At 38.3% G+C, this 26,514-nt stretch overlaps 13 protein-coding genes and 2 pseudogenes across 13 annotated transcripts; 7 read left to right on the top strand and 8 right to left on the bottom strand. All coding sequences in view use genetic code 6, as the record gives it.

Annotated features, from left to right (window-relative positions):
- Window positions 1-974: 974 nt before the first annotated feature.
- On the bottom strand, window positions 975-2,798 carry SS50377_25945 (Tenascin-like protein; the record flags this gene model as incomplete). The annotated part of the gene is made up of 1 exon (XM_067909769.1): window positions 975-2,798. The coding sequence occupies one exon, from the start codon at window positions 2,796-2,798 to the stop codon at window positions 975-977; it is 1,824 nt and encodes a 607-aa protein (XP_067762525.1).
- Window positions 2,799-3,655: 857 nt separating this feature from the next.
- On the top strand, window positions 3,656-4,153 carry SS50377_25944 (uncharacterized protein; the record flags this gene model as incomplete). The annotated part of the gene is made up of 1 exon (XM_067909768.1): window positions 3,656-4,153. One exon carries the CDS (start codon window positions 3,656-3,658, stop codon window positions 4,151-4,153), a length of 498 nt encoding a protein of 165 aa, XP_067762524.1.
- A 974-nt stretch (window positions 4,154-5,127) lies between these two features.
- SS50377_25943 (Cysteine-rich membrane protein 1) lies at window positions 5,128-6,330 on the top strand (annotated as a pseudogene).
- A 1,273-nt stretch (window positions 6,331-7,603) lies between these two features.
- Window positions 7,604-7,828, top strand: SS50377_25942 (uncharacterized protein; the record flags this gene model as incomplete). The annotated part of the gene is made up of 1 exon (XM_067909767.1): window positions 7,604-7,828. The coding sequence occupies one exon, from the start codon at window positions 7,604-7,606 to the stop codon at window positions 7,826-7,828; it is 225 nt and encodes a 74-aa protein (XP_067762523.1).
- A 26-nt stretch (window positions 7,829-7,854) lies between these two features.
- Window positions 7,855-8,820, top strand: SS50377_25941 (uncharacterized protein; the record flags this gene model as incomplete). Its single annotated transcript, XM_067909766.1, has 1 exon — window positions 7,855-8,820. One exon carries the CDS (start codon window positions 7,855-7,857, stop codon window positions 8,818-8,820), a length of 966 nt encoding a protein of 321 aa, XP_067762522.1.
- A 37-nt stretch (window positions 8,821-8,857) lies between these two features.
- Window positions 8,858-10,897, bottom strand: SS50377_25940 (Cysteine-rich membrane protein 1; annotated as a pseudogene).
- Window positions 10,898-13,265: 2,368 nt separating this feature from the next.
- On the top strand, window positions 13,266-13,697 carry SS50377_25939 (uncharacterized protein; the record flags this gene model as incomplete). Its single annotated transcript, XM_067909765.1, has 1 exon — window positions 13,266-13,697. One exon carries the CDS (start codon window positions 13,266-13,268, stop codon window positions 13,695-13,697), a length of 432 nt encoding a protein of 143 aa, XP_067762521.1.
- Window positions 13,698-14,309: 612 nt separating this feature from the next.
- SS50377_25938 (uncharacterized protein) lies at window positions 14,310-14,705 on the top strand (the record flags this gene model as incomplete). Its single annotated transcript, XM_067909764.1, has 1 exon — window positions 14,310-14,705. The coding sequence occupies one exon, from the start codon at window positions 14,310-14,312 to the stop codon at window positions 14,703-14,705; it is 396 nt and encodes a 131-aa protein (XP_067762520.1).
- A 218-nt stretch (window positions 14,706-14,923) lies between these two features.
- On the bottom strand, window positions 14,924-16,381 carry SS50377_25937 (TRNA dihydrouridine synthase; the record flags this gene model as incomplete). The annotated part of the gene is made up of 1 exon (XM_067909763.1): window positions 14,924-16,381. One exon carries the CDS (start codon window positions 16,379-16,381, stop codon window positions 14,924-14,926), a length of 1,458 nt encoding a protein of 485 aa, XP_067762519.1.
- A 148-nt stretch (window positions 16,382-16,529) lies between these two features.
- Window positions 16,530-17,162, bottom strand: SS50377_25936 (uncharacterized protein; the record flags this gene model as incomplete). Its single annotated transcript, XM_067909762.1, has 1 exon — window positions 16,530-17,162. The coding sequence occupies one exon, from the start codon at window positions 17,160-17,162 to the stop codon at window positions 16,530-16,532; it is 633 nt and encodes a 210-aa protein (XP_067762518.1).
- A 151-nt stretch (window positions 17,163-17,313) lies between these two features.
- SS50377_25935 (uncharacterized protein) lies at window positions 17,314-18,015 on the bottom strand (the record flags this gene model as incomplete). The annotated part of the gene is made up of 1 exon (XM_067909761.1): window positions 17,314-18,015. One exon carries the CDS (start codon window positions 18,013-18,015, stop codon window positions 17,314-17,316), a length of 702 nt encoding a protein of 233 aa, XP_067762517.1.
- Window positions 18,016-18,362: 347 nt separating this feature from the next.
- On the bottom strand, window positions 18,363-18,815 carry SS50377_25934 (uncharacterized protein; the record flags this gene model as incomplete). The annotated part of the gene is made up of 1 exon (XM_067909760.1): window positions 18,363-18,815. The coding sequence occupies one exon, from the start codon at window positions 18,813-18,815 to the stop codon at window positions 18,363-18,365; it is 453 nt and encodes a 150-aa protein (XP_067762516.1).
- Window positions 18,816-21,562: 2,747 nt separating this feature from the next.
- On the top strand, window positions 21,563-23,233 carry SS50377_25933 (Tenascin-like protein; the record flags this gene model as incomplete). The annotated part of the gene is made up of 1 exon (XM_067909759.1): window positions 21,563-23,233. The coding sequence occupies one exon, from the start codon at window positions 21,563-21,565 to the stop codon at window positions 23,231-23,233; it is 1,671 nt and encodes a 556-aa protein (XP_067762515.1).
- A 220-nt stretch (window positions 23,234-23,453) lies between these two features.
- On the bottom strand, window positions 23,454-25,064 carry SS50377_25932 (uncharacterized protein; the record flags this gene model as incomplete). The annotated part of the gene is made up of 1 exon (XM_067909758.1): window positions 23,454-25,064. One exon carries the CDS (start codon window positions 25,062-25,064, stop codon window positions 23,454-23,456), a length of 1,611 nt encoding a protein of 536 aa, XP_067762514.1.
- Window positions 25,065-25,401: 337 nt separating this feature from the next.
- SS50377_25931 (uncharacterized protein) lies at window positions 25,402-26,493 on the bottom strand (the record flags this gene model as incomplete). The annotated part of the gene is made up of 1 exon (XM_067909757.1): window positions 25,402-26,493. The coding sequence occupies one exon, from the start codon at window positions 26,491-26,493 to the stop codon at window positions 25,402-25,404; it is 1,092 nt and encodes a 363-aa protein (XP_067762513.1).
- Between the last annotated feature and the right edge of the window lie 21 nt (window positions 26,494-26,514).

Below are 26,514 nucleotides of genomic sequence, written 5' to 3'. Positions count from 1 at the left end.
TAGGTTACCATCGAGTGAGGCTGCAATAGCTGCATGCCTCTGGGAATCGCAACGAGAGCCTTCCGCCCTCGAAGTTCTTTACAATAGCAGCGGTAACCCGGTCTGGAGAGCTTAACAATCTAGCATTCAGCTTTCTTCGCTGCCATTGATTGATAAAACTTAGTCCCACTGCAAATGCATGTGGTTTCTGCCAGGCGGCGCTGTGTAGACCTGTATGGATGATACTCGGAGAGGAAATACTAGTATCATCACGGGCGAGGAAAAGAGCACGCCGTGCACTTGCTCCAGCACGACATGGATGTAATTGGGAGGGTTATCACGGGAGGTGGGAGCAGCCGTAAATTGTAAAGAAATGCTGCGATGAATCTGAATGCGGTATGCCACAGGGTATATCGCTGCATTTGGCAATCGGGCAGCTAGATACATAAGGGTATCATATACGGTCACACTTCGCAGCTTCACGAAACAACTAAAGCTGATGCTATGAGCACGCCGCGGCAGCTTCGGTTAGCCGTATCGCCATTATCTCGATACCAGGTGCATGCCGAGCTAGCTGCGGTATCATCCGCGCAGGAACTGGGTGTTTGCTGGTAGAGAATGGGCAGCTTGGTATCTATCATCCCCATCCAGGCCTATTCACTTCCGCTGCGAACCTAACCGGACGCAGCTCCTCGCCTCCTGGGCCCGGCGGAGCCCTGCATCCACGTCAGTGGATCTTGGGAAGGTCTGGTCCTGTCAGACGGGCGCCGTTGCTCCGAGGCGAGCGAATGGTATCCCGAGGGCGGGTTACATTCTGGGGAATGGAGCTGTGTGCAAACCCCTCCATTCCCTTCCATTAATTCTAATATTCTCCGTAAAGGTGCGCCCAGCCTCAGAACCACCGTGCGAAGGCTTATTGCGGTGTTCGGATCGGCTTTTCATACATGCAACCAGTGGAGCGATGGGCGTCCAGCGCGTTCAGTGACGGATCCGGCTCACTTGTCGTACTGCAGGGTCTCCCGCACCAGGGCTTCCGTATCGGTGGGCGTGGGGCGTGGCACCTCCGCCTGCCGTGTGGTGACGACGGCGCTTCTGCCCGGGAGCCAGGCACGCCTTTTGAGGTAGAAGAAGGCGATGAGGCCCACCAGGCCCACTGCGACGAAGACCAGCACCACAATACCGGCTATGAGCCCCATGGACACGCCGTCCTGGTGGAGCTGCCCGTCCACGCACTGGAACAGCACGGTGTTGAAGGTTTGCCCGGGCTCACATCGTGTGTCCACGCACCTGTCGCGCACGAACACGAAGCCCGGGCGGCAGACCGTACAGAGCTCGTTCACCAGGGCGTGTTCGTCGGCGCAGACACTGCACTTGGCCCCGGCGTCCAGCAGGTAGGTCGAGCACGTGCACACCCCTGCCTCGCACCTGCCCCTGCCTGCGCACTCAGTACCGCTGTGCACGCAGCCGCTCGGCACGCAGGTATCCCCCACGCGCTCGAAACTAGCCAGACACTACGAGCATCCATGCACCGGGTCCAGGGCTGGGTCCCCGCAGCGACACTCCCCCGAGCCCTCGCAGGTCCCCTGCCCGCTGCAGATGGAGCTGCCCGTGATGCACTTCGCTGGGCGGCAGTCGTAGTTGGACGCGTTGCCGAAGTACGCGGCCCCAGGCAAGCAGCCCTGGCACTGTTGCTTCGGGTCGTTGAACGGGAAGTTCCCGCAGTCTTTGCAGACGAACTGCGCGTTCTCCAGGGCGCAGGCCCCGCGACCGAAGCACCTCCCGCGCTGCGTCTTGCACAGGTCGCGCCCACATGTCAGTAATGCAGCATTAATCTGCGTATATCCATCATCGCATTCGCAGAACTTCCCACTGCTCCTGTTCTGACAGTTGCACCACGTGAAGCTCAGTCCCTCGCACGTCCCGCGCCCACCGCAGACCTTGTCATCGTTCACGCACGCCGGTTTTGCGCACTCTGTCTTGCTGTTCGCGAAGACCAGCCCCTGCGCGCATAGTTCGCAAGAGCGTCCAGAGAATCCAGGCTCGCAGCGGCACTCTAATCTGTTCATATCACATTTTCCTCTTCCATTACACTCAGTATTGCCTGTTTTACAGAGATCGGGAATACATTCACCATCGTGAAGCTAGAATGTCTATTTGCAACCTCTACAATTACTGAAAGATGAGAAATTACCATTACAAACACAGAAACCATAAGACTGACACTGACCTTTTCCATTGCAAATAGTATTTCCAGTTATACAGTTAGTACTCAGACATTTTCTATCAGCTGGAGGTGGGAGAAACCCTTTGCCTGGAAGACATTATGCACATCCTTATCTTGGATCATTATCAGTAAATTCACCGCATCCATTGCAAATGAATTCTTTTTAACCTAATTTTTCAACTAATACACATTCAGAACGACCATAGCATAATTAATTTGGAGATTTGCATAAATTAATAACACATTCCTACGAAGATGGGTGTGGCAGGTGATCTGGTCCACATTGGCAAAGCTTTCCAGAAAATCCAGGCTTGCACACACATTAATCAAAATTAATTCCACCACAAGACCCATTTCCATTGCAAATTTTATCATTTTCAATGCATTTGACATTTGCACATTACTTGCTGTTATTTACAGGTATCATTCCTATCGCACAAGCGTCGCAGTGAAGACCTGTAAAAGTAGGGTCACACGAACAAGATTTACTGTCGTTATGACAGAATCCATGATTACTACAAATAATATTATTAAATATACATTCTTTGGCAATGCACATACCTCCAAGAGATACTTGGTTTTCAGGACAAGTCATTTTTAAATGAGTGAATTTTAATATTAATAGTATTATTATTAATTAAAAAATATGTATTTGTAATTTTCATTCAATCCAATATTTTGAATAATATATATTTTTCATTTATATTTACTTATTTAAAAACAAAAAAACAATATATTATTAATAAGTACTTTAAACTAATATAAATTACTAAGCATTATAAAACAGTATTAATTAATATCCATAAGTAACATTAAAATATTTTGGAATTTTATTATTAAAAATAAATATATGTAATATAAAAATATTATCATTATATAATTTCACAGATATTATTAAATGAATATTTTTAACAATAAATTTGATACTTAGAAATAATTCGTATTCTTTTATGATTTGTAGTTTAATTAATTACTTGTCAGGTTTAAATTATCCATACTATATTTTAAAATTATAAACATTAGTTTTAATTTATGATAACAACTGAATATATTTGTACTTACTTTAGATGGCTTATAATAATTTCCATTATAATAGACTTATATAATAGTTTTATTATACAACAAACCTTATCACTTTAAATCAAAAGTAGTATAACTTCTAGTTTAACTTTGCATTGATATAATTTAATATTTTTATAATATTATAAATAATTTTAATTAGTAGCTAAAACGATAAATAATTATTCATATTTTATTAAAATTTTTTTTTTTAATTATGTAATTTTCATTCTTGAAGATAATAAAGACATATATATGATAGCAAGTAAAGTAAATACGTTTACATAAATTTATTTATAATTAAAAAATAAGTATATTTATTACATAATAAATTTTGTATTTTGTATTAAATAATATATAATAATCTATAATACTTATCATATTCCACTCCAAATGGAAAAATTGGTTCAATAGTCATTTGAAACTTAGAAACAGTTATTTTCATAACTTTTAAGTACAATGAAAGATAATTTTTCACCAGAGTCTATTAATCTATTACGGTTAGCAATAGATGCTGAATTATACCCGTAGGACGCTGATACTGTATCAAAAGAACTTCGTGAACTCACACACTAACAAGTTCCAGAAATGATATAAGAACAATAAGCAGCTACAGAACAAGTGTTGATCCATATTGATAAGAAAAAGAAAAAGTCGCGAGGGTTTGATGGTGGATCGTACACTTTTGGATACGAAGTAATCGAGAGTTAACCTGCAACACTGACGGTAGGTAATAGCTTCATATATTGTGAGCGATCAGGTGATGCATTTGAAATGGCTGAAGATGTCAATACAGGCAAATCTTTTTATGCAGGATGTGGAGTACTTTAAACAACAGAAGGTCGCTCTGATATTTTCTTTAGTCAAGTACGTGTTAAAGGCAGCCACTGATTATATAGTTAAAACGTTTTTAATCAAATTACCTCACAAATGAGATATTATACTTATACATATTTTGTTATACATTGATTATATCTACTATGTAAAGATATTAATATTATATTAATTTAACTAAAATCATTATGTCCTTTATATTAAAAATATTCAGAAGATTAAATTGTTAGTATACTTAAAATTTACTATTGACTATGATGTCTCATCAGATATTTGTTTTAAATACGCAATATATAGTTCAAAAAAGTCATATTGTGTATCCTAACATATGGTATTATACTCCTAAACATTAAGTTATAATAGTTTACAAAAATAAAACAAAATTCTAAATTTCCATACCACTAATTTCTTTATTTTATGCTATAGATTTTTAATTAAATTTATATATTAATACTATTATTTCTTAGTAAGTGATATTCCAGTATTATTTATTAGAATATGTCTTAAAATAATTCACTTTTAATCTCTTTATACATTTCGTAATAATTGATCATAGTTTTGATTTACACTAGTAAGCTTTTCTAAACTAATCGGACATATAGTAATATTAATAGTTTTAACTATTAAAAATACCTCTAGACTGAAAATAAGATACTTTCGCAACTAAATTATAATAAATATTGTATGCATAGCCAAGTATTGCATTGAATATAATATTATTTGCATAAACTGTGGAGAGAGTGAGAACAACATTCTGTACTTTCACTGCGAACCTAACTTTATAGTCCCATAATGCATAGAGTGTCCAATTAGCACGGTCTCAGCAAGCAATAACGCCAAATATTCTTATCCTACTTGTACCATAGAAAAGCAAATTTGTAGCAGATATAGATCATGTTTCTCCGTCAAACCAATAAGTTTCATATGCGAACCAGTTTCTCTTGCAAACTCTAAAAATACAACATGTACTTTAAGTACTTCGCCAACATCTAATTAGAAAGTTCCGTAATTTGTCCTTATCAGAAAAAATTTCATGTTAACGCGACAGAAAATCCATTTTAACAGGTTTTGAAAGTACCCAGCTATTCTCCTGCAAAATATGGAAAACACACACGTATAGACTAAAAAAGGCATTCAATGTATAAAATAATTTTCATATTCTCTACGTCGAAATTCATATGCGAAGCAATAAATGGTATAACCGGCGCCACTGTATTCAACTAAAACTGATCATGTTTACCGCCAGATATCTGCATCTCTGATGGAAACTTTGGCCAATCGAACTGCTGCGTTGACTATAAATCAAGGTTTGAGTACCACGATGGAGAGTGTGTTCGCTTGGTCTGCAAAACCGGTATTATGCTCTGCAATGACCCCAGAACATGCAAATTCTAACACTAGGAGTGCCTCTGCTGACTTGCGGGCGCGACCTGTGCAAGACGCAGTACGGGAGGTGCTTCGGTCGCGGGGCCTGCGCCCTGGAGAACGCGCAGTTCGTCTGCAAAGACTGCGGGAACTTCCCGTTCAACGACCCGAAGCAACAGTGCCAGGGCTGCTTGCCTGGGGCCGCGTACTTCGGCAACGCGTCCAACTACGACTGCCGCCCAGCGAAGTGCATCACGGGCAGCTCCATCTGCAGCGGGCAGGGGACCTGCGAGGGCTCGGGGGAGTGTCGCTGCGGGGACCCAGCCCTGGACCCGGTGCATGGATGCTCGTAGTGTCTGGCTAGTTTCGAGCGCGTGGGGGATACCTGCGTGCCGAGCGGCTGCGTGCACAGCGGTACTGAGTGCGCAGGCAGGGGCAGGTGCGAGGCAGGGGTGTGCACGTGCTCGACCTACCTGCTGGACGCCGGGGCCAAGTGCAGTGTCTGCGCCGACGAACACGCCCTGGTGAACGAGCTCTGTACGGTCTGCCGCCCGGGCTTCGTGTTCGTGCGCGACAGGTGCGTGGACACACGATGTGAGCCCGGGCAAACCTTCAACACCGTGCTGTTCCAGTGCGTGGACGGGCAGCTCCACCAGGACGGCGTGTCCATGGGGCTCATAGCCGGTATTGTGGTGCTGGTCTTCGTCGCAGTGGGCCTGGTGGGCCTCATCGCCTTCTTCTACCTCAAAAGGCGTGCCTGGCTCCCGGGCAGAAGCGCCGTCGTCACCACACGGCAGGCGGAGGTGCCACGCCCCACGCCCACCGATACGGAAGCCCTGGTGCGGGAGACCCTGCAGTACGACAAGTGAGCCGGATCCGTCACTGAACGCGCTGGACGCCCATCGCTCCACTGGTTGCATGTATGAAAAGCCGATCCGAACACCGCAATAAGCCTTCGCACGGTGGTTCTGAGGCTGGGCGCACCTTTACGGAGAATATTAGAATTAATGGAAGGGAATGGAGGGGTTTGCACACAGCTCCATTCCCCAGAATGTAACCCGCCCTCGGGATACCATTCGCTCGCCTCGGAGCAACGGCGCCCGTCTGACAGGACCAGACCTTCCCAAGATCCACTGACGTGGATGCAGGGCTCCGCCGGGCCCAGGAGGCGAGGAGCTGCGTCCGGTTAGGTTCGCAGCGGAAGTGAATAGGCCTGGATGGGGATGATAGATACCAAGCTGCCCATTCTCTACCAGCAAACACCCAGTTCCTGCGCGGATGATACCGCAGCTAGCTCGGCATGCACCTGGTATCGAGATAATGGCGATACGGCTAACCGAAGCTGCCGCGGCGTGCTCATAGCATCAGCTTTAGTTGTTTCGTGAAGCTGCGAAGTGTGACCGTATATGATACCCTTATGTATCTAGCTGCCCGATTGCCAAATGCAGCGATATACCCTGTGGCATACCGCATTCAGATTCATCGCAGCATTTCTTTACAATTTACGGCTGCTCCCACCTCCCGTGATAACCCTCCCAATTACATCCATGTCGTGCTGGAGCAAGTGCACGGCGTGCTCTTTTCCTCGCCCGTGATGATACTAGTATTTCCTCTCCGAGTATCATCCATACAGGTCTACACAGCGCCGCCTGGCAGAAACCACATGCATTTGCAGTGGGACTAAGTTTTATCAATCAATGGCAGCGAAGAAAGCTGAATGCTAGATTGTTAAGCTCTCCAGACCGGGTTACCGCTGCTATTGTAAAGAACTTCGAGGGCGGAAGGCTCTCGTTGCGATTCCCAGAGGCATGCAGCTATTGCAGCCTCACTCGATGGTAACCTAGCGCGAACACGGGACGAAGGCTGGCGCCAAGCCAATTTTGTGTTCGCCGGTTCCTCGTTACCATCATGCCATATCCGCTGCAATAGGCAAGGATGACAATTGGAGGTCGATGAGGTTTGTAGCTTGGTGAGCGGCAGAGAATCTAGCGTCAGGCGCTAACCTTCGGACGTGGACTTGCATCTCTTTGGGCGTGTGCCATAGCCATCGTTTACCGGCTCTTGCAGTCGCAACAGCACGTACCAATGCCCCTATTCTAGACAGCATTAGGTAGACAGGGCTTCTGGCTGCAAACGAGCCATATGTCTGCTGCCCCGTAGGAATTAGACTTGCGGTGCCAGGCTGAGTCTAAGACTGAAGCTGCCAACACCACTGCCTACAATAATGGACGGAACAGTGCGCAGGAAGTAGTCTACGCGAAAACTGCAAAACTGATTTTGGCAGTGAGCTGCAATCGTTTTCGCAGGCGATAGTATGTCCTGCTGGTACCCAACCACCAATCGCTGAAATTTTGCGAGTGGGTCTGACTAAAAATATTGGACTACCGTAAAGGATGCGTCTAACCTGCAGCGTACACAGGTCGGAGCTTTGCTTCCTGAAAAACGGCCATCTGGTGCCTGGGCTGGTGCTAGTTCGCTTGCTCAGGTTTGCGGCGTGTGGGATGTATTACTAGTGTAACCCTGGAAGGCGCATGCTCTAGCACTCACCAGCAGCCACCGTGATTGAACATGTTCCATTGTTTTCTGGCCTGGTACTGGATGTGCATGCCTTATTTAGAGATTTCGGTGGGAGCAAACTTCGCGCTAAGGCTAGGTCGCAATGGAGCGATGTCTCTAGTACGACAAAGCATGGTTGGGGTAGACACTGTCTCCCGGAGGTGTTGTGCGGCAATGTACTGCAGGTAATAAAAATTCCCTCGAGCTCTCTGGTTCCTCGCTGCAACGCCGATTGCGAAAACGGCGAGGAATCCGCTGTGCTCCGCACCGTACTCCGGCAGCGCCCGTCGGGAGCAGTGTTTGGTAGTGCTGCAAACGAACATAGCTGGTAGGCAGTTCGCATGAATGCCTTCGCACCTGCTGATAAACAGTCACTTGTGAAAAGAAAGCACCCGGTATCAGAAATGTCTAACAGCCTGCGTGCGAAAGGCAGGCCAATATGCTTTGACTATGATTTAGTGGAAATACATGACATAGAGAAAAGCATATAGGATGGCGACATAAACGGGTTATTCACTTAATCGCTAACGCGATTTGATTCTTTCCAGTTTTATGCTGCGACCTTTACATATTTGATACTTGGCCGCCTTGCTTCTATACTTTAAAACCATGCTATTGCTACAGAGGAAATTGAAAAAGTATCGAACTAAAAATATTTGGCTATCATATTTTACTTGCCGAGTACACTTTCGATACATCTTACTATGCATGGACATCGTTGTACCCAATATTAAGGATTGAAAATGCCTTCAGTTTTAATATCAAGAAGCTTATGCTAAATTGAAATTCAAAATTATGGCTGAGCAGAGCGGGCTGTTATGGTACAGTGAATTAATTATATCAGTTGATGGCAGTAGCAGCGACTCCAGCGGCCTTGCGGGCCTTCTTCACGGCAATGTACGCCACAGCGCCAACGCTGAAGGTCAAAATACCAATAGCAGCAGCAGCTCCAAGGTAGGTGCTAATACCAAGAGTATCGCGTGTGAGCTCCTACTTGACTTCCCCATCCGCTTTTTAGTTTTACAATTTCCATTCCAGAGCAGTTAAGCACATACCATATGTATTTTTCTGCATGTTGGGTAGGCATTTCAAGCATCCCTTATGGTTAGAATTGCAAAGGGCGCAGTTTTAGGAGTTCCCACAGTTGCATTAAGATGTTATGTTTTCATGGCACGGTTCAGGTAACCCGTCATTGCAGTAAAATCCAAGTGGAATGTTTTCACACTTCGACGTACAAAGCCCAGTAGTGGTTAAGACATAATTGCGATCTTCGCATTTATCGCAAAAAGTTGCCGAACTGCAAAAACTACATCCAGCAGGACATTCGGTGCAGCGCTTCGTGTCGGTGTCGCAAAAGCTTGCAATCGCCTTGGCGCAGTCCTGGTTCGTTTCGCACTTGTTACTGCATGTGTTGGCTGCTTAATCTAATATGAAAGTTTAAGCACACGTTAAGCACTTTTGCTATTCGTCACACTCGTAACATCCAGAAAGGCATTTTGGGTGACTCGGAACATGCTCTTTGTGGTCATACTGACTTCTAGTGCATTAACCATTCACGCACTCGACGCAGTTTTTACTTGGCACGTGGTCCGCGCAGTAACACGACTCGCCAAGCGCCATATCCTCGCGGCAGAGCTAGCACTAGACGCGTTGAGAGCCAACGGCGGGGCAAAAGTAGCCAGCCTTGCACGTCGGCTGCTCGCTTGTGCATGAGCCCGACACCTCGGGGTCCACTCTTACTGCAACACACAGGTCCCCTATATGCGCATAGCCCCTTTGGCATAGCTGGCAATCTCCTTTTCCGCTTAGGGCGAAACGGGAAAAGCACGATGCACACTTTCCGGTCTGCGTGCAGGTGGCACAGTTTTGCGAATCACTACACCTGCACTGCGACGTGATGCCTCCCTCGCATCCTGCCGGCGCTCCGTTATTGCAGTAGAAGCTGCCTAGCAGGTAATCGCATTTCGGGGTGCAAAGTCCAGCTGTCGTTGTGACATAGTTGCTTGGGTCGCACTTTTCGCAGAAGTCGCTCGCACTGCATTTCAGGCACCCCGCTTGGCATGCCGTGCACCGCTTAGAGCCCGTGTCGCAGAAGCTTCCCAGTGCCATTTCGCAATCTTTGTTGTTCTAGCAATAATTGTTGCATGTGTTGGAGTTTTCGTCGTAAACATAGGTTTGAGCGCACCTTAAGCACGTCCTGTTTTCATCACACTCGAAGCAGCCGTGATGGCACTTGTGAAGAGGTGTCGTGTGGTCGTGCTGGGCGATATGGTACTAGCCACAGGAGAGCCCTGCGCATTGTATGCAGTTAGCTGTGGGGATATAATCAACGCAATAGCATGATTGTTCGAGAGTCATGTTCTCATTGCACTTTTGGCATTTTACAAAAAACTTATCCACGGCGGGGCAGAAGAAGCCAGCCCTGCAGCCTTATACGGATAGGGAGCATGTGCCAGCCTCTGCCTGCGAATATTGGGTTGGAACGCAAGTTTAGGCTTTGATCTCGTACCCCGGCGCGCACTAGAAGCAGTTCCCATACTCGTTAATCTAATAATTGGGTAAGCATGCATGGCAGTTCCCGTAGATCGAGCAGGTTGCGCAGTTGTCCCCGCTCTTGCACCTGCATGCTGAGGTGATGCCCTCAAAGCACGGCTCTTACTTTCCCTCATTGCAGTAAAAGCCCTCTTCCAGGTCCTTGCATCCCGCCGTGCACGTCCCATTACTATTTAGGACGTCCTCTTTCTAAATGCACTTATAGCAGAAATCTTATGACAAGCATCCCCCACAGAACTCGCCGCAGTGCTTGCATTGGTGCGTATCCTCATTACAGTAATATCAATCCGTCTGGTTGCAATTTGTGTTATCGCGGCATGCAGGAACGCACTGGGCTCTGGCATCGTCAAAAACGTACTGGTCTGCACATTTATTGCATTTTTAAGGATAGTAGCAATCTACACACCCGTCTGGACAAGATATACAGTTGCCGTTAAATAGGAAATAACCAACGACACATTTCTTGCAATTTTCATTACTGCAAAATATGCAGTTCGGCTTCTCATCGTACGGGCGGCAGTTGCATCCGAAGCCAGCGGTGATGGCATAGGAACATTTCTCACACTTCACCGGAGTTTCGTCCGTTGCGGGGCAATATTCATCTAGGTGGCAGCCATTTTTCTTGATTGTGCAAGTTGACCAACGTCCCATTTTGGAGATTTTAGTAAAATGGTAACGCCATAATAGACACAAAATAAGTATAGTAAGTTTCTTGGTAAATTTAGATTCTTTAATTATAAAATTTATCAGAGAGGCTGTAGATGGAAATTTAAGATTTGTGTATATAATAATACTAAATGAATGAAGTATAATATATTTTGTATAGAAAATTAAGTGCATATTGATATTGGTGGGGTTTAACAATATTTTAGACGTTGGTATAGATTCTTTAAAGCGAGTTAAAAACTATTTAAAACTAAATGAGGAGTTGTTTAGAATTATTTGTGGTTTGCTTGGTTAATAGGTTGGGTATTATTATGGGCGATAAGTAGTATTTTTAATATATTATATGTGATACTTTTGTTAACTATAAAAATAGGCTATTTATTCTTATTAAAACATAACACACTTAAATATTAAATAATATAATGGATGAGTCAGTAAAACTACTTATATTTAGATACATTATAATTATGGTTAAATTACTTATTCTAACATCTGTATATAAAAATGACGACTATATGGGCTACTTAATGTTTTTGATCGACAAATTAAATATTTATAGTAAAACTACTATATGTAAAAAGCATTTCACCTACTTGGGTAATATTCATTCAATGTAAGATATCATATATAAATTTGCTTGTATTATATTATTAAAAACATATTTCTATCAAACAATTAGCTAACAATAATTCCATAATTAAATAATCTTTGATGTTCAATATAACTTTTTACCAGTAACTTATCTGATATAAGTGTTTGGGTCGTAAAGATATTATAAATTAATGTAATTATGGTAAGATTTATAATATTGTCATCTTTCATAGTATGGTTTCAAATCTATTTACTTAAACTTTTGTAAATATAACAATATTACTGATATCTGATAATATTGTGTAATTTGTCATGATCATGCCAATATTTTTTGAAATATTGATGAAATATGTTGATACAACTTATATTAATAATATATTTATAGTTATTTATATTTACTTATATGATTCTTTGATAATCAATATTAAACTTAAATTAAAAACTTCGTTTGATAACTATAAATTCTACATAAAATCTTAATAAGTATAATCAAATGCTATATCAAGTAAATATTATTAAAACTGATTCCGAGTTAATAATTATGTTTCTATATAATGCTGTTAATTTTTATTGAGAATAATTGATAAAATATTAATGAGCTGATTAGCAGTATATAGTCTTTGACAATGTTAACTAGATTACTCATTATGAATAATATAATTGTATCATCATTATACTTATATTGATAGTAGTAACATATCTTATAGCCATTGTAAAAAGAATTACCTTGTATATAGTTAATAAATATTTCTTAGTAAACCATTTCTATCATAACTGAGGTTAGGTCTGTCATAAATACTTGATGTGTATTTCATTTATACTAATTAGTTTTATTGATGCTATGATATAATATTATAATAGTTTAAATACTTCAGATGATTACTGTTTAATAGATTTATATAAAATTGATATAAATTCTAGATATATATTATTTAATATTTAGTTAAAACAATGATTGAGTAATTATTTTCTCTTAAATTGTGAAATAGTTTTACTTTTTTGCATTTTTAATTACGATAATAGTAAATAAAATATAATAAAAATAATTATTAGATAATTATAATTAGTAAATAATATATCTTATAATTTATATGTACTCAATAAATATTAAAATTATTAAGTCAGAAATTTAATTATATAATTAAAATTATTATACAATTATGTTATACCCTTTCTCTTAATATGATAGTTCATCCGTCAGAAATTATTGTCACATAAGAATAGAGCTTGTCCGAGTCACCCGATACACCTTGGTTATTAGATTATAGTTTATATTCCATATGTGACGATTTGGACAGTACAATTTTATCAATTTGATAAATACTAATTTATAATGTGTGAATAAGGATATTTATTCTTTTTTAGTGATAGTGATACTTTATTATTTAAGGCTTAAAAATCAGGATAATAATTTCCATCTTACAAAAGATTCACTAAAATGAAAACAGTTGAGAAATTAGATTATATACGGTATAGATTTTGGAGGTTGGGGGGTCATTATTTTTACATAAAAGAGTATCGTAATGGTCTAAAATATTTGATTAGATTTGGTAAGGGTGACTAGATTACAAACTAAGAACTTCATATTAAATTTTTTGAATTAATGAATAGTAATCAAAAATCATATTCTAACAAATAGAAACTAGATTTTCAGTAATCATCAAATTACACTACTTATTAATCACCACAAAGTACATAGTAAACACAACTAATAGATAAAGAAAGAACATCTTTTGCCAGTATTATTTCTAGAATTACCTCTCGCTCATTTAAAAGCCCAATTAGTTTTAATAGTGTAGATTAGACAGAACTGGAAACAATATAAATGTATGCTAATAGAATAGGGGATATTTAGTTTGATAGCGAGTGAAGATAAATAACTTAATTCTTTAAAAAATCTATATATTATATTTTGATGTATTATATATGTATTTATTTTTATTAATGAAGCCAAAAACAGAATTGCGCGTAGCTATCCGAATCCTTTTTCTTATTAATAGATATGAATAGTTTACTGATCTCGCACGTTATTTGGTGTAGATAAGTACTAAATAATTAGGATATAATCTATTACTTAATGAATAATAAAAATATATGATTTTTAGCGAAATTAAAAATAACAATATGAAAGTTTTAATTAATTAGATCAAGTGCATACCAAAAGTGCCATAAATTGATGAAATTGAAAAAAAATGTAAATAACTATTTAGTATAACAAAAATTTTAATTGTGAGATTAAATTATTAACCAGAATCTAAATTCAAATAAAATAAATATGTTAGGTAAAATCAGTTTAACAGTAAACTATTTTATTAATGATTTCTGACGGGTAAAAGGTAAAATAATAGTTTCTAAAGTATATCAATATCTCAGAATATTATTTAATCTTAATAAAAATTAGAAGAATTTGACATTCATTTGTTGAGAAGTGAATATGTTATATAATCTTTATGTAATAAAATAATATTAGTACTCCTTTCTAATGATCATTAAAAATTTAGATAAGTATTTATATGACTCTTAAGATGACTTTAAGTTACACAATAAACTAAACCTATAAAAAAACAAGTTAAAGCATATATCCAACAACTAAAACTTTAAACTAGAATAAGTTTTTCTATAATATGGACAATAGACCACAACTCCTAAGTTACATCCGCTTAAAAATCATAAATTTAAATCAATTCCACCAACATAATAATCATTTGAAACCCTTTCATATAGAGTTAAGTAGTCTGATGCATTAGAAATTATTAATAAATTATAGAATAATAAATCTATAAAAGTTTGTGTATACTACCACTCACACCTTAAAAATTCAAATCAGTCAATCCATGCTATTTAAACACCGCATTTTCTTACAAAATCGCTTTAGTGAGTCATGAGTACCGATAGCTTTTACATATGAGTATGTTTATGTTATATAAAAATATATTTATTTGTTTCTAAAATCTTATATTGAAAATAAAAATTAAAGAACCTGTGCCTACTTTCAGATAGAAGAGGAATATCTATCAAAATAAAATAATCTTTTATCTTTTAAATCAATCAAATTTCTATTTTTCCTTAAAATATTTATAAAACTGTATTTAACTTTCACTTATCGTCACATTTGCAGTTTAAGATATCATCTTCTGCCTGTTACGCTTATTCTAACCCTAAATTTTACATTCCGCTAACATTTACGAGCCTATCACCTCTATTTGCCTCCTACTACCCAGCCATTTCGTCTAATTTCTCCTCGCCTTATTCTCTCTAGTTTTAATCACAATATGCACCGCATTATCCAGATTTCAGTTAATCCCTATCCGAATTTTCCGAATTTTTCATTCCTTCTAATTTTTCCACTCCGTCAAAGCACCCTTCTCCATCTTCAAGCCGCCGGATGACCTCGATTCCAACGCACTGAACCTGCTGAATTTTCATTCTGAACCACTCATTTTTGTCAATGAACTCAGAACGCCATTTCTTACCAGCCAGGAGCGCTCTGAGGTCCGTCTGTACACGGAGCAAATCACGACCGATGAGCTGCATCGCGTGATTGATAATGCTGGTAAAAGGGGCCTCTAAACCGCCGAAATATGCAGATAAAAACTCTTCAGTGAGCATGAGAAGAGCTCGAATTCGCATTTTTCGCAATTCTACAGAACCGAAAATTGCACCTTTTGGCTACATTTCCATCAGTTTCGTCATCTTGTCGTTACTCAAACTTGAATTCCAGTCTGAAGAAATCGGGATCTCCTGATAGTCAATTGCACGCGGAGACTGAAATTCTGCTCTAATTCGCTAAAAATAGTTATTTTGAGGATTAAATTTTTTCATGAATTCAACTAAAAATTGATTTTTCGCTTCTAAATTCTCACAAAATAAAAAGCAATTTTGGAGTAGGATTTAACCACTCATGACACCGATTTTGTACTTTTCCTGGATGTACTTTACCTGCTGAAAATCGCTTATTCCGCCATTTAAGATGAACTCGATTTACGGATTTTTCTTCTAAAATTCTCCCAACATGATACTCAAATCTTGAATTCGCGCATCTCCAGAGTAGCAGCCCATTTTCAGTTTTGAGAGTCTTGCATGGACCGTGATTCGGCTGCACTTTTCGTCGATCAGAAACTAAATAAAATCAGCCGTCTCGTTATCGCTTTCGAAAATTCTGCATTTTGCAGAAATTTGCAGATCAAGTTTACGAAAGGAATGGAAAATGGCCGAAATGAGCGTTTTTTCTGTCATTAAGTAGGAGCCGTACTTGCCTTTTTGGGCACAGGACTGCGCGCAGCCGAGGTTGAGTTCGAAGTGGCTAATATTCTTATGGTGCATGAAGAGGCGTGCAGCAGCCTCAAATGCGGAAGGTTCTGTGCCAGCGAGCTGGAAAACAACTTTTCTGGCTTCTGTTGAGAGCGTCTTTTCGAGTTGTGCGATGAGAGGCTTGTTCGTCAGCAGGGATGCGGCGTTATACATTGGTGTCCAAAAATGGGTAACGCCAAAATGGGATACGAGTTGTCTAAAAGGGTACTCTGAGCCATCAATCATGGGAGCTATGCAGTTCATTTTACATTGAGTAATAAATAAATATTTGTACATAATAATAGATATATTGTAAACATAAAAATATACAAATTTATTTAATTTTTGTTTACATGTATAATATATAATAAAAACTATGATTTAAATAATGATAATAAATATATAATGAAACTCAGATTACTGTGCTGTTTTCAACTCTAAGTTACATTAATCTAAAACAGAAATCAAAAATGGATAAAATTAGTAGAATAGTGAGTATAATGAATAAAATAATCTTTTTCTACTTACCTTTGGTAACTTTTAACATTACTTCAGAAAGCTGAGTTTTCACAGTACGTAGTTCTTATTAAACTGTAGTTGCTGTATCCGAAACCAGATCTAAACGTTTTAAATCTAAATAAATTGTGCTCATAATTGTATCGTTCAATTATGTGATTATATCTAAATCGCTCAAAACATCATCTACGTTGTTGCTAGCCTCTATTAAATTGGTACATGTTAACTATAGTTGTAATTTTCTATAAGATTCTAAATTGTCATTTTTGTTTATTTAAATATATTACATCTCTTTAATTTTAGTTTTTAGTGACTTTACGATTTCCTCCATCTTAATTTAGTACTATTTTAATAATATTTTTTCTTATTGATTATCCTCTGTGAAATTATCGATTATTTATAGTTCTATTTCAGCTTGAAGTTCTTAGGCCCGTTCCATCTTCATCAAAAAATGTTTAACGTTTGTATCATCTTTTAAGATTTAATTGACATCTATTTCAAGGCTCTCTACTTTTTTATCCAAGTTCATAACAAATAATAATTAATGGGATGTTAAAATAGTTTTAGAAATTAGATATTTTTAATAAAACATGATGAGCTTCCTCGAACTATATACTTACATAATACTTATATTAATATATCAAAAATTGCTGGTTTTTAATATAGATAATAATATCTAGTCACTCTACATTACTACCTTATAATAGTTTAATTTATTACTAAATAATATGGTTTTATACTTCTAGGTTTCTTATTCTTTCTTCATACTCATCATCTTCATACCTGTCAGGGACTTTAGTCTATATATTCTTATCTACACCTTTAATTAATTATGGTACTTAATTATTTTCCAATATTATCTATAATTTATTATAATTAACGATAGCTCCTTATAATATTTGTTTAATCTAAGGCAACTAATAACCAAACTTCAATGGATTATTATTCAAATTTAACATGCATATTTTAGTATTTTTTGGAAATTTAGGGCTAAATATTAAATTATTGCAGGGTGCATGAAGCCATAATAGTTCTGGTAAATCAGCTATCTCTTAAACCGATGTAAGTTTATTAGAATCAGCTAATACTATCTATAAATTTTTACAACTTTAAATATTAATTAATCTTTCACATTATATATCATTAATACATAAAAATTACAGATTAATTAAAAACTCAAAATCTAATTCTTTTTGCCTGGTTGATATTTCCAATCCTGTGATAAAATTCTGCTCATATGCCGTCAACTGTAAAAATTTTTGTATTGATAATTATTTTTCATTACTTTTCCTTAGATGCTCTTAATAATGAGTAGTACCTTAATTATGCAGCCATGTTTAAGTATCAAAAGGCTGAGTGTTAGCCCACACACGGACACTCATTTTTTAAAATTTGTGAAATTTGATATATTATATATAAATGACAATAAAGTAAATCTCCATGTTCTTTATCTCTGCTAAAAACTAGATCAATATTAAGCGTCCATTTGCCTAATATTTATTATCCGAAGCCCCTAATGCTCACCAAACCAGAAAATTCTCAAAATACCTAATTCTGAAATCGCACGATTTCTGCTGCACAAATACATCATTTTCAACGCTAAATACTGCCGTCTTGCGCTGCTGGAAGCCATTGACACTCACACACCAGACACAACACTAGTTAATAGGTCAAATCGACGCGCTGGCCCTACCCTCCAATTTAAGCTGAATTTTAACCTGCTAAAACCTCACTTCAGCGCAAATTCGTCGCTCTCCAAGTGTGCGGTTATGCCGGGCTCCAAATACGAATAATAATCCTCGCCCGACTGCGGTGGGTTGATTTCTGCTTCTTTTTCGGATAAATTGGAGGAAATGCTTCCATTTTCGATGCTTTGGCTCTCTAAAACTTCGTTTTCTTGGGCTGCAATTTCGATGCCTTCGGGCAGGGTTTTGACCACAAATTGGCAACCAAAATTTTGTTTCATATCGAACCCTGGCGATGTAGAGTGTCGCAAAAGTTGCGCCGAAATACTGTTGTAGAAAAGGTCGAAATGTACTTGATCGTTCGCCAGGTACATTTTGCTAGCATTAGTGAAGTAGAAAGACGGGGTTTTTGGCTTCGCCGAACTGTACACCTTCTCAGCCTGTTTGAATGACTGGAGTGTCTGCTTAGTCATTTCGCGGTACCGTGGTCGGAACATGATTTTGGAAAGAAAAAATAATATTAATATTATATAATATTAAAATAAAAATAAAAATAAAATGGAATGGAATGTAGAGGAAAAATTGATTATTTTGGCGGGGGTTGAACTTTGGTATTGTTAATGAGGCAGTATTGGGTGAAACTAGAAAATGAGGAATTATTTGTAGTTTTGCATACGTAATTATACTTAAGATGCTTAAATTACTGGTTGTACATTTGGGTTATAGATAATATAATATTTTAGGTTATTTGTTAATTGTAAATACTAATGGTATCAAAATCTAAATAAGATTATTGGTGTATAAATACGAGTGCTTAAGGTAAATATTTATCATTATATTTTTTCATGTGTTTGCATTTTTGTGTATTTACTTTACAAGCAATGTGTTCAGCGAATGTTAGAAGATAATTTTGTCTGAATTATTATTTTTGAATTTATGAAATATTTCATAATATAATGTAAAATTTTATGTATTGTAATTCAATATAACCAAAATTAATTGTTTATTATTAATTATGCGATAATGGGATTCAATCATAATATTGATGTTATTTTAATTTATAATTAAAATAATATTATATCATACAGATATATTTTATAAAATTATCCAATTTCATCTATCTATATAGTTTAAATTATTAAAATATTATCAATTATACTAGATTTTACAATCATACTGTATTAAATACACATGTGCGTAATGATTTTTTGCCAATTTTGTAATTGGTTGTATCTTTTAAACTTTCATTATTTATTCATAACATATATAGAATAACAGAGAGTGATATGATATAGTGAATGTTAGATACAACCTATTTATAGGAATAGTTAATATTGACAGCAAAATTTAATATAACGGGATGTTAAATATAGTTTTCTTATTAATATAGCCAAATAACTAGTAGATAATTTATTCAGTTGTTTAAATAACGCAAATTTTAAAAAAGTGATTATAAATTTAAAGTCATTGAATTTTCATAATTTGTTCATTATGCATATTATTTGATCAAGAATTATATCATCATCATTTTTTAAATATCGACTGCTTTACATGATACTAGTATTTCTATATTTTATATTATTATATTATCTCTTTAATTAACATTCAGTTCCATATTATACACATTCAGCTACTTATTTCCAACTTATCCTACCATTGACACCAGTTCCATTCTGAACAGCTACCATTAATTCTTGAACCTCAGTACTATTCCATTTATGATATCTAGTCATTTCAAATTTTAGTGGAAATATATTTAGAATATTCCAAATTTATAATATCTATATTATAATAAATATAGTTTTTCAGTTTTCTATTATTAATATAGTAATTCAATATTTTATTTTTATAAAAAGATTCTTGGGTTAAATATTTTACATTATTATTGTCGCTAGCAATTTGTAATTTTATAACTTTAATATATTTTATATTTTCATACTAACTATATGGAAATACTACACATTTAAAACTTGAGTTAGTATTTATTATATTATAGATAATGATAGATTATTTTTTTAATATTTTGTCAATAATTGAAAATATTTTATATTATATTTTATTTTGAAATTGGTTTTTGATATCTGATCTGATCAGATTTCTTTTTGTTACTTTTATATATTATGTAGTTTATAATATTGAAATTTAACATAAAGTTTTACATCCAAACATATGCATTAAATGATATCTTATGACACTAATAATATTAAATCCCTTTATAAATAAAATTGATCTAAAAATTATCTTATTATCTTGAAATAAATAAGTTTAGCAACTCTATATATGAATCATGGTATAACAAAATATCTATTTCATATCAATATCATAAAATAATGAATTTCATTAAAATAATAATATTAAATATAATTATTTGAATTAAATACAAAAGTAATTATAAAGTTCTAAGCATTTCATTTTCATTTTCATTTTTATTTTTATTTTTATTTGTATGTTTTATTTTTGAAAAAATACACGTTATAATTACAATGAATAAAGCCAAAAATCACAGAAATACTAATAAATTATAGTTAAAACTAGACATATAAATAATAACTAAATATATCGTAAAGGGATCTAATAATAGCCAATGATTTTAATAAAACATATTAATATAGATTATTATATTCTACAATAATAACTTTTATTAACATTGTATGAAATATGATCATTTAGGAGAGAATATTATATAAGTTTACATTAATAATGACCTACCCTTAATTAACTTTCTTTTGTGTACACATTCAATTTAAACTATTTAATGTATATTATTTTCTAAACATAATATTATTATAGTCTTCATTTTTTTACGTATCTTTCTTAATTTTTAATACCTATTAATCATATAATCAGAGTTTGTATAATTTTTAAAAAGACTTCATTTTACTTTTGTCTAAGATAAAACCATGCTTATTATAAATTATATTAGTAATCAACCTGGAAATAATATTTATTATTTTTATTTTTACCTTTATTATAGCCTATAATAAATTAGGTTCGTTTGTTTCTAGAAACCAAAAATTATATGATAACACATTATTTTTCATATAATTCATCATATTTTTAATTTTGAATAATAATACAGATTAATTTAAATCATATTCTATGCAACACTTTACTTTCCAATCCTAAATTCACTATATTTTTCTCAATAACCTTATAACCAAAATTCTTAATTGTACGCGTTAACTTCTCATAAAACATATTTCAGCCTATTTCCGGCCAAAATGCTCTCCTTCCTAATTTTAAAATGTCCTGCCCCGAGAATTAAACCATGATTGACAGCGTTTGCTACCCAAATACGTGCGTTATCGGAAACACAATTTGCAGCGGCAATGGCACCTGCGGAGGCTTCAGCAAAAACAAGTGCATTTGCACAGGCAACCACAAAGGGTTCTACTGCCAGTGCCCGCCGGGCTCGATCCAGATAGCACAGGATTCGCTCGAATGCGCCTAAAACTTCTGCTAATCGCCCAAAGGCCAGTGCTTCGGCCGCTCAGAATGCGAGCTGAGGATCGTAAACGGCGCCAACGAGTTCACCTGCAAGGACTGCGGGAAATTCACGGGAAATGACCCCCGCCAAGGCTGCAGCGGCTGCCTGACCGGTTTTTCCTACGTCGAACCGCTTTCTGAACGCATCTGCGTACACGAAAACTGCATCTCAGAACGCGCAGAATGCGCTTTTAACGGCACCTGCACCGCGCAGGGAAAGTGCGTCTGCGAGGGCGATTTCGACCCCGCTACGAAGTGCGCGCAATGCAAGTCCGGCAGCGAGCTCAAGGCCGGCAAATGCGTCGAAAATCTGTGTCTGAGCGGGGAGACGATTTGCAGTAACCGTGGCACCTGCGATGAAGCGAGTTCTGAGTGTAGGTGCGAAAGTAATTATTCCGGGTCGAAATGTGAGCTCTGCGCCGCCGGATTGGAGAATATTGGGGTCAATGAGTGCGTCAGCCCAGACTGCGTCAACGATGGCGTTGTTTGCAGCGCTAATGGAAAATGCGGCGGTGTAATCTCCTACAAATGCGTCTGCGAAAACGGCACCAGTGGAAAATTCTGTCAGTGCCCTAAAGGTAAAGTATAAGTTAATGCTAGGACGTTAGAATGCGCGGTTGATCTTTGCGTGTCACCTAGAGGAAACTGCTTCCGGCGTGGAAATTGCATTCACAGGGGTGATGAACTGGTATGTCGAAATTGTGGTATTTACAGCTTTAACGATCCTCGCTAGGGATGCTACGGGTGTTTAGTAGGCTCTAGCTATTTTGGTCCTGTTGATAATCGTGATTGTAGGCCAGATAAATGCATTATTGATGGCACAATTTGTAATTATTTAGGATCGTGTCTGAGAACTGGTGTATGTGAATGCTTCAATAAAACGCTAGATCCCGAAACTGCGTGTACGCGTTGTATTTCTGGTTACACTTTAATGAAGGAAAAATGCGTTCATGAAAATTGCATTCACAATGGCACTGAATGTGATAATAAAGGCACTTGTAAAGATAATGTATGTGTTTGTGAAACTTATCTATTGAATGATAAACTTAAATGCAGCGAATGTGTTTAAGAAACTGCGTTAATAGCTGAGATTTGCACAATCTGCAAGCCAGGATTTGAATTCGTATATGGAGAGTGCACAAACATAGTTTGTTCGGAAGGTTAAGTATATAATATGACTATTTTAGGTTGTGAAGATATATAATAAAATAAGGACAGTTTTTTTAACGGTTTAATTGCTGGTATAGTAATTTTGTTATTAGTTATAATTATTATTATCGGAGGTACAGTCTATTATTTCACTAAAAAAAGAAATCAAATTTCTTCTGCAAATAGTATAATTATACCTAAGAAAGACTCTGGAATACAAGAAATGAAAACTACGCGCCATTCAGGTCTAGTTACTGAAAACGAGTAATACGCAAAGTGATCATAAATTTTCTTACTATACTCTAATATTATATAATAATAGTATGATATTTATATTAACTTTATGTAATTCATGAACAGATAGTCAAAGAATATGAATAGTTATGCCGAAGTTTTATTCGGTATTATGACCCTTGCGCTACTGTTTGAAATCTGTCACTACTTACCTATCAGTATCGTTAATCGCATATCATGAAAAAACCACACCCATTTGAAACCCCTCACTTCCTCCTGAGCATAATCAGCAGCCTTAATACCTTGAACCCGACGAACACTACTAATAAGACGACTAGCACCACAGGCAGCACCATGAACAACCACTTTCCTGAAATTCCAGACAGAAACTCAACAACCTTTACGTAGAACAGCCCGACGTCCCCCAAACCGCCCCCTACAATCTGACTAAAAAAGCTATCAATCAGAGGCAATTTAGCCATTTCCTAGACCGCATCCTCGTTGCAAAGATTGCCAGTGACGTAGTTTACCGTTGTAAAGTTCTCTGGGCAGACGCAAGTACCACGTTCAGCAGTACCGGGCAGGTTGCAATTGAACTGTTCAAGGTACTCGGGATCTGGTATAAAAGTCTCGCCAGTGGCTACCAGATAGTCATCTTCGCTGAGGCAGGAAAGTAAAGGCAGATACGCAATCAAGCCAACCGCGCACTCAGCCATCTCGCACCTGTTATCGACCCGCATGCTACTGTTAACGCATCCGGTGAAGCAACGCTTCCCATCTCTACTGTACCCAGCTTTCTCAGAGCAAAACTCGAGATCGGCCACCTGCCCGAACTTTATGTTGCCATCAAGCTCAATTTCCAGCACATTCCCTTCCACCGCCACTCTAAACTTCAGTTTCTGGGAGTAGAACTCAATTTCGTATACTAAAGTATTGCTTACTAGAGTTGACAGGGCGCGCTCGTAAACTTGAAATCCGTCTTCGTCGTAAATTTGAATGTTTTTGTTGAAATTCTTCGTTCCTTCTACGGTTAGAATCAAGTTTACGACTATCAGAGAGGTATTAAAATTCTTCGCTATTTATCCCAATATGGTGAAATACTCCGCTTCTTCTACCTCGGAAACCTTCTTGAAATCATCGAACGTGAGCTCGAAAATCGTCTGCGAAATAAGATCGCAGGACAGCAGAATGCGATCTTCTAGAATTTGAGAAGTCGTGCATTTTAAGCCAATTTTGTTTCTCTCAAACTGGTCCAAAAATCCTGGCTGGTAGCTGGGTAAGACGGTGTTCAAATCCGTTCGCAAACTACGCCAAGTATCCTCGCTTTAAGCAACCTGGGTCGCAACTAAATTTGAGACCGAAAACGACTTTCCGCTCCTTATTACTATATCATCAAAAATGAGGAAAGTTGGCTTTTGGCTGAGTATGAGCCGCCCTGTGATTCCGGGGACCGAGAACTGCGTCTGGCTGTCGTTCAGCTCGTACGACTCAAACTGGCACTTCAGCACTACCTTCTGGTCCACATTCTCGCTACCTTTGCAGAGCTAGAAGCTAAAAAGCTCAACCAGGTCGAATCCACGCTAATTGGGGCCGTCCGGAAAGCAAATTTGTGACGTGCATGGGACTGAGTAAGTGTATAGTTTGGAAGTCTCTTGGTACTGAGTATGCTGCTAGCACCCCTCGAGGAGAACCTAGTATACGGAGGTCTGTTGGGCAACGCAGGTTTTGAAATTTGGCTTAAAGTTGTTCTAGAGGGCTGGTGTGTTGAAAGAAAACTAGTAGTGTTGAGTGAAGTCGGTAGAAATTGTGGCAGTTTGGGAGGGTTATGGTGGCGGTTTCGTGATCCAGGAGATCTCGTGGGCGAGCGCAACGAGCATTTTTGTTATGATTGCCTTAAAATTATAGTCAAAAGTTCAAATGTATTTACTATTATATGTTTTGAAGGCACCTACAATAGGAGTGGAAAGGTTTTAAGATCTATAAATCTAAGGTGTTGGCGGCAATTGCGATGGAAAATACCTAGTGCGCGGTTTAGCGTATTGCATTGTTTCAATGTTCTGGTAGACTGCAGAGAGAGTACTCGGTTACATATGATAGAAGATACAAACTACTGCAAACCGCTTGCTTAAATAGCACTTATTTAAGCATACCATTGACCGCGCTGCTCCCGCTTCCATCCAAGGCCTCACGCATCATAATAAAATCCATAGATTATCACTCCACCACCTCTGATTCTCCTGCCAGCAGCAGCTCGGCCACCACATAGCAGTCGTCAAGTGCGCAGTGTATCGCTTCCTTTTTCCCTTTCTTGCTAAACGTCTTCCCCTGGTGTTTCACGTGGAAGTTGCAGTAGTGGAATTTTCTATGTGCTCCGTGGTATTCGCTTCTATCTTTGGTTAGGATGTCGTCGCTGTTCTGTATTTTTATGCCCAGCACCTGCTTCTCCAACTCTGGCCCTTTGGCCAGAATGTTCGGTTTTTCCACCTCACAGAAGTCCTCTAGAATCGTAACCCCGGAAAGCCCAGCGAGGGCAGCGCTATCGAGCCTGCTAAAGCTATCGAAGAGCGTTCCTATCTCCCCGCTATGTATTCCTGTGGTCATCTTAGAGCAGTCCAGCTTGGTCATATTCCTAGCCATGAACAGCTAGCTGTCAGGCAGTCTCAGACACGCGGCTGAGGGCAGTACGATGTTCTGTATCGTGGCAACGATTCTCCGATTCTGGACGCGGACGGCGCCGAACTCAGAAATATGCGTCTTGCTGGGATCGAACCCACCTCCGCGAACCTACTATGTCGCGTACGCCTCGAAGTCCACGACTGTGAAATCTGGCTACACCGCCCGGCGTGGCTTGAAGGTGGCGCAAAGTGCCTTGGGGAGTTTAATAATAAGCTTCGACGAATCTTTGAAATGGTTTTACAGCTAGGTGGTCAGAAGCGATCGCTTCCCCTCCACAAACTTCATGCCCAGCGCTAAGTCGACCGTTGCTACACACTCGACGTCGTCGAGGGAGAGGACATGTTTCAAGTCCCCATCAGTGAAGCCTTGATGCACAAAGTCGCAACGCGCTGTTTCTACTGCTTCGAGGTCGAGTGGGGCGTCGTGAACCAGATTTTTTGAGGAAATGGCTTCGATTTGGGTGACCTAGAGGTTCTCGAAAATGCCCTGGAGGAGGTTCAACGCGAGCGTCGCCTGTACCTGCAGCACCTGGGCGTCCTAGTATATCTTGGTAACCTGGGCGATCTGCTTGAGGGTTACCAGGGCTGCCTCGGGGAGCTGGAAGTAGCGGAAGCAGACTGTGGGTATCATTTGAAGCGAATGGGAAGGAGC

Source organism: Spironucleus salmonicida, chromosome 6 (assembly GCF_000497125.1).
Source record: "Spironucleus salmonicida strain ATCC 50377 chromosome 6, whole genome shotgun sequence".
Lineage (NCBI taxonomy): Eukaryota > Fornicata > Diplomonadida > Hexamitidae > Spironucleus > Spironucleus salmonicida.
The sequence above is the reverse complement of the archived record's forward strand: the minus strand, read 5'-3'. Positions and strand labels throughout refer to the sequence as shown.